Raw genomic sequence first — 6362 nt, forward strand, 5'->3', positions numbered from 1 at the left:
CCGCAATGATGGTTCTGGACTTGATGTTTCCTAGTGTGACTAGGAATCCTCATTCGACTAGGATTTCTGCACTTTTCCTGGTTTGACCAGGATTTCACTCGTTTTCCTGGTTTGACCAGGAAATGTCCCAAAATGGCTCCATTTGCTTCTTTTTCTCATTTCTGCCTCATTTGACCTGAAAACACAAAAACAAGACAAGAAACACAAAATAGCGAGTTCTAACACTCTAGGTTAAGGAATTAGTATCATAAAGTGATGCAAAATGCACACTCATCATGGGTCTATAAACATTCACATGAGGAGTACTTACTAACTCTACCCAAACTTTCCAACAATCTCTTCCAAGAGGCATGTGATGCACTTTTGCGCTCGGGTTAGTTGAAGGTATCTTTCCTTCTGCCACAACCTCATCTTCATCAAATGTGTACCAATTCAACAATTGGCATTTCACATTTTCATATTGAGAACTTCCTTGCACTGGGCCACTACATTTTTGGGACTACAATGCACACAAGCCATAATAGTAAAAATGTATGATTATACTCAAACGATCCAAACATTATTAATAAGCATAAAAAAGAGTACTAAGATCGATATTTACCCGAGAAGTACATGCATGAGAACTTGTCACTTCATCAACATTTTTATTTGGGAGCTGTAAAAATTAAGATAAAAATATCAATATATGCTCAGATTAATGCATAAACTTAACAAGAATACATCAGAATTTTACCTGTTGAGATAGCTTAGCAATAAATTCTTCTATTTTATTTTCAAGTATCCCTATCCTTTGATTTTGTGCATGTACCAAGGAAGTTTGGGCTTGCAAAATCTGTTCAAGTTCTTTTACCTTTCCAATGCTCTGAACATGTGCATTCACTTTAGAAGGAGTAACTCCAAATCCAGTAGCTCATACTCTTCCACGCTGTTCAGGTCCTAGTACACATGCAAGAGTGTCTTCATGTATATTCTCTTGCCTTTCTGGATTTGCTTTGACATGATCTCTGATTTCATCCTAAAAGTTCATTCATGAAATATACATTTATTTATCATTTTCATAGTAATAAAATGAATAGATTTATGTAAATATATTATTTCTCACCATTGTTTTGCTGGTTATTTCATTGAGAGATGCACCTATTTTTGATTGATGTCCTTTAATCCAAACATCAGACCTACGTATTGATGATGGAGTTGAACTTTCTTTCCTCTATGACAAAAGAAATATAACAATAATGAAAAATTAATTTATCCTACAATATCAGATATATGTCAAAATTAATAAAATCAATATCCCTCAATTAATAAAATCCTACCATTTCATATATATTCCAAGCGAGCATATCCTTTTCTACTCATTGTATGTCGAAATTTTTGACCAAGTCTCATTGCCCTAAACTTTTTGCTTTTTGCCTGTAAAAAGAAGATAGATTATGTAGTAAATGTATACACGTAAGTGTCAAATATAGTGAACATACTATTGTTATAGTCTAAAACATACTTCAAAACCTGCAGATAGTCTTCCATTCACAAATGTTTCCCATTCTTGGATGCAGACTATATTTTTGGTTTGATGAAGGACAAAGCACGTGCTTTATCTTTTTTTTTAGCAACTGCCTTTATCAGACGTGTTATCTTTGACTTGAATTCTCTCCAACGACATCCCATCATTCCAAATATCATTTTTTTGTTGGTATCATTGACGACAAATCTTTGCTATTTACCAAAATACATAAAATAAATATAAAAGCTTATAGAAAGTATAAATTAATGGAATTAGTTTTATGTAATCTAAAATCTTATAAAAAGAGTAAAATTAAGGAAATTAGCAATACCTTAATGAGTGTCCAAAGATCATCTTTCTGTTCTGATGTAACATCCTTCCATTTTTTTATGCAAACAGGAACATGCTCTCGTACTACAACTCCAATATAAGAAGCAAGTTTATCAGAATGTCCAGACTCACATTGACCAAAAGTGTTAAATCCAACCTCCAAGCGTTTGGCATTGTTTTTCATCATTCCCATTCTAGTAGGACCTCGCTTCTTCTGTGTTTCTCTAGAAGTAGTAGCTGAAGTCTGTGAGTTTTGTTGTACAATTGGAATAGTTGTCCCAATTGAATCGCCCCTATGATCATTTCGAGCAACTGGAGCATCTTGACTGATTGGAGTAGTTGCTGCAGCAGTCTCTGAAATTTTCATTCGTTTTTTCTTTTGATGATTAAATGCAGCCAATAATGCTCGACCTTGCTTAGTTGTTCTTTTCAAACCCTTTTTAGAAGTTTTACATCACATGCACATATAAATAAATATCATAGTTAGTATAATAATTAAGACAAATGATTAAATGAGTTTGTAAATCAAAACCAAAGGAGTAAAGGAACTTACAGAGCTCATCTTCAATTGTTAAATTGTTCCAATAGGTAAAAGCTGTTAAAAATTAAAATGCGACTATATCAGTAACACCAAGAATTTTTACACAACATACATCTCTTAAAATATAGAAAATTCAAAATTTAACTATGATTGTAACAATAGAAAACAAGAAAAAGAATGACAAAATTTAACTAATGCTTTCAACACTATAAATGCAGCTTATCTTTATGCATCACAAAACATGCCCTCAACATCAACTCTTGTACAAAGTTCATTCTCATTGTCATCATTTGTTCCAAATTCAGATGCACCAATTGACATAGATGGCGCTTCATCACTCTCTTCATATATTTCTAATTCATGATAACCTCTTGGTGGTGCTTGCAATACAACATACCAATTTGATTCCTCACTCTCCCTAGAATAGAACACTTGCTTAGCTTGTGAGGCCAAAATGAATGGATCTCTTTTAAATTGGCTTTGTCCTTCATGGAGGTTAACCAAAGTGAACCCATCATCAATTTTGATACCATTTACAATATTTGCCCAATCACACTTAAAGATAGGAACATGAATCATATTGTAATTGAGCACTAAAATCTCTCTTAAAACCCCGTAATACCAAATTTTTCCAATGACTTGTGAATTGTCTTTTGCACTAGCTCTGCAAGGTGTGTATGCTTCAACCGAAACACCACTATTTTGTCGAGACCTCTTAGCACCCTGAATGTGAAATCTAATGTTGTTTATAAGAAATCCAAAATATGACTTTGCTTGTTCTCTAGGTCCTTTTGCAAGCCACTGTAGATTTTTTGAAGCATTATTGTTTCTCATTTGACACTCAATCTGTTAAAAGAATGAGAAATATTAGTGACAGTCAAGGATCATATCTGATGTGCAGGTACAATTAATTAATTAAGAGAATTAAAATTACCTTTTTCTTGAACCATGCACTAAATGAGTTAGTGTGTTTCTTCTGTAACAAGGTTTCATTCCTTGACAGTCGTCGATTTGAACTCCTAAGTTCATCCAAATGCATTCTAATAGACAAAAAACTTGTTAATTATCTCCTAATTTGATATATGAAAATACTAAAAAAATTTCTTGTAGTACACTTACTCTATATAAGGTTGGACTTCTGAAGTGTTTAACAAGATGTAAAGGTGAGCAACTTGTAGCATTTCATTTGGAAGAATGATTAACTTGCCATGCTTTATTGTATCCCCTTCTATTAATAATTCATTCTCAAATTCCTCATTGCGTGCATGTCGAGTTCCTACTTCAGCAACTTGTTTTATATACTTGCTACAAAACATTGTACACTCTTCAGCAAGGTAGCGTTCAACTATGCACCCTTCTGGTCGTGCACGATTTTTAACATATCCTTTGAGTACTTTCATATACCTAAGACAAGATGTACACAAATAAATTAATCTATAATCTAATAAAATAGTTATATATGAATAAACACATGACAATGAGAACGACTAATTGACTACCTCTCCATTGGGTACATCCAACGGTATTGCACTGATCCACAAAGTCGAGACTCTCGTCCAAGATGAATGGTTAGATGAACCATAATATCAAAAAAAGAAGGAGGGAAGAACCTTTCCAACATGCACAAAGTCTCAACCACATCTTCTTCCAATTTTTCAAGTATATTTCTATCTATCACTCTCTTGCACAATTCATTGAAAAAGGAAGATAGTCGATAAATTGCATTTCTTGGTCCTTTAGGCAAAAGACCTCTCAAAGCTACGGACAAGAGTTGTTGCATTAACATGTGACAATCATGAGACTTAAGCCCCATTATCTTGCATTCAGCCACTGAAATGCATTTTCTAATATCTGACCCATAACCATCAGGTAACTTCAAATTAGCCAACCTCTTACAAAATATTTTTTTTTCTTCCTTTGAGAGAGTGTGTGATGCAGCTGGTAAGTAGTATTTACTTCCCCTATTCTCAGGATGCAATTCCTTTCTTATTCCCATGCATTCTAGGGCTCGACGAGAATTAAGCCCATCTTTACTTTTCCCTTTGATATCCAAAAGTGTACCAATTATACTGTCACAAATGTTCTTCTCAATATGCATGACGTCCAAGTTATGACGCACAAGTAATGTCTGCATGAATCAAACATTTAAGATTATAATGAGGTCATTAGTTAATAAACAAATTATGCTAAACATGAGAAGAAAGATATTATAAATAACATGAGTTTTAGGAAACAATACCTTCCAGTATGGCAAGTTAAAAAATACTGATCTCTTTTTCCATAATTTCTTTGAATTTGAGTCTTTCTCTTTCTCTTTTCTTTTCCTTTTTTTCTTTGCTTTTCCCGAATCATTCACAAAGTTTTCAACTTCCAAGAAAATTTCTTCATCAGTAAATAACTTAGGCCTGACCCCCTTTTCGTGTTCCCCATTGAACCATGTTCTTTTTTTTCGAAATGGATGATTAAGAGCAAGAAACCGCCTATGGCCCATATAAGCAAATTTCCTGCTATGTTGTAGCGATTCAGAACATGTGCCTTTACGACAAACAGGACATGCAAATGATCCCTTAGTAGGCCATCCAGACATGTTTCCATAAGTTGGAAAATCATTAATGGTCCACATCAAAATTACTCTTAAGTTAAATGTAGACTTACTAAATGCATCATACATCTCAACTCCATTGATCCATAGCTCTTTTAAATCTTCTATAAGAGGTTCCAAGTAAATATCTATGTCGTTACCAGGTTGCTTTGGACCTGGGATAAGTAAAGTCGGCATCAAATTTTCCTTGGACATGCATAACCATGGAGGCAAGTTATATGTAGCCAAAACTACTGGCCAGCAACTATACCTCAAACTAAGATCTTGAAAAGGATTAAACCCATCTGTAGCAATGCCAAAACGAATGTTTCGAGCATCTGAAGAAAAAGAAGTCCATTTCCTATTCATTGTGTCCCATGCAAGAGAGTCAACCGGATGTCTCATTTTACCATCTTGCGCTTTATGAGTATGATGCCACACTAGTTGTTCTGCAATTTCAGCAGTCCCAAACATCCTTCTAAGCCTTGGTATTATTGGGAAATAACGCAAGACTTTTGCTGCTACTCCTTGCTGCTTCTTTTTTGGACATGGAGGTACTTTCCATCGAGAAGTACCATATTTTTGGCACTCTTGTGCATGCTGAAACTCTTTTCTAAATAAGCAGCAATCGTTAATGTAAGCATGTATCTTCTCATACCCAAGGTCAAATGTCTTTATTAATTTTTTAACTGAGTATAAAGAATCAGGAAGTGTGTTATCTTCTGGAAGCATGTCACGAAAAATAGGAAGAAGTTGATCAAAAAAATTATCTGTTACACCATGAGCAGCTTTAAGCATGAATAAAATCAATGTTGCTGTTAAGCTTGAATAAAATCAATGTTGCTGACATCTTTGTGTACTTTGAACATCCTTGATATAGAGGACTTTTTGCATCTCTGACTAAATTTGATGTCTTTTCCTCTATCCTCTCACTTGTTTGGTGTGCCACATTCTCATCTTGAAAACATACTTGATCTCTATACATCTGATATGTTTCCAGCATTTCCAAATCTTCATGCATCATGGATGCACTAGGCTTTTCCCCATGAAGAACCCAAGTAGTGTAGAAAGGATCCATGCCTTTCATAATCAAGTGGTCGTACACTACACTATAATGATGGTGTTGTAAATTTTTACATAGTATGCAGGGGCATACTATAATATCTAAGTTTCCTACACTTTCCCGAGCCATTTTGATAAAGTTGTTTACTCCATCAATATACTCCTTTAGATTACTACAAAAGAAAAAGTTTCAAACTTTAATCTAGTTTCGTTGGCACTAGTAACTTAATTATCAATAGTTTTTTTGTCTTTAAGGTCAGAAAATTAACCTTGGATTGAGAACACTTCCTTTATCCATAATGTACAACTCACTTCATCAACTACTGATATGCAAAAAATAGTGT

At 34.2% G+C, this 6362-nt stretch overlaps 2 protein-coding genes across 2 annotated transcripts; both read right to left on the reverse strand.

Annotated features, from left to right (window-relative positions):
* Positions 1-910: 910 nt before the first annotated feature.
* On the reverse strand, positions 911-2444 carry LOC147286267 (uncharacterized). The gene is made up of 5 exons (XM_086240725.1): positions 2388-2444; positions 1836-2270; positions 1618-1716; positions 1103-1210; positions 911-1015 (listed from the first exon to the last, which is right to left on the reverse strand). The coding sequence occupies exons 1-5, from the start codon at positions 2394-2396 to the stop codon at positions 911-913; spliced, it is 756 nt and encodes a 251-aa protein (XP_086096851.1). The 5' UTR covers positions 2397-2444.
* A 156-nt stretch (positions 2445-2600) lies between these two features.
* LOC147286268 (uncharacterized) lies at positions 2601-5361 on the reverse strand. Its single transcript, XM_086240726.1, has 5 exons — positions 4615-5361; positions 3875-4503; positions 3495-3779; positions 3310-3415; positions 2601-3221 (listed from the first exon to the last, which is right to left on the reverse strand). Exons 1-5 carry the CDS (start codon positions 5359-5361, stop codon positions 2601-2603), a joined length of 2388 nt encoding a protein of 795 aa, XP_086096852.1.
* Positions 5362-6362: the final 1001 nt, after the last annotated feature.

Source organism: Dryas octopetala, chromosome 4 (genome assembly GCF_963921425.1).
Source record: "Dryas octopetala chromosome 4, drDryOcto1.1, whole genome shotgun sequence".
NCBI lineage: Eukaryota > Viridiplantae > Streptophyta > Magnoliopsida > Rosales > Rosaceae > Dryas > Dryas octopetala.

Bases quoted from the DNA above. Each gene is read 5' to 3' on its own strand.
- LOC147286267 (XM_086240725.1), bottom strand. The intron at 1,717-1,835 runs GTATTGCTAATT...TTTGGTAAATAG, and splicing joins ATCTTTGGACACTCATTAAG to CAAAGATTTGTCGTCAATGA. The intron at 1,211-1,617 runs GCAGTTGCTAAA...CTTTTGTCATAG, and splicing joins AGATAACACGTCTGATAAAG to AGGAAAGAAAGTTCAACTCC.
- LOC147286268 (XM_086240726.1), bottom strand. From the start codon at position 5,361: ATGAGACATCCGGTTGACTCTCTTGCATGGGACACAATGAATAGGAAA. The intron at 3,780-3,874 runs GTAGTCAATTAG...ATCTTGTCTTAG, and splicing joins TGGATGTACCCAATGGAGAG to GTATATGAAAGTACTCAAAG. The intron at 3,416-3,494 runs GTAAGTGTACTA...TTTGTCTATTAG, and splicing joins GAAGTCCAACCTTATATAGA to AATGCATTTGGATGAACTTA.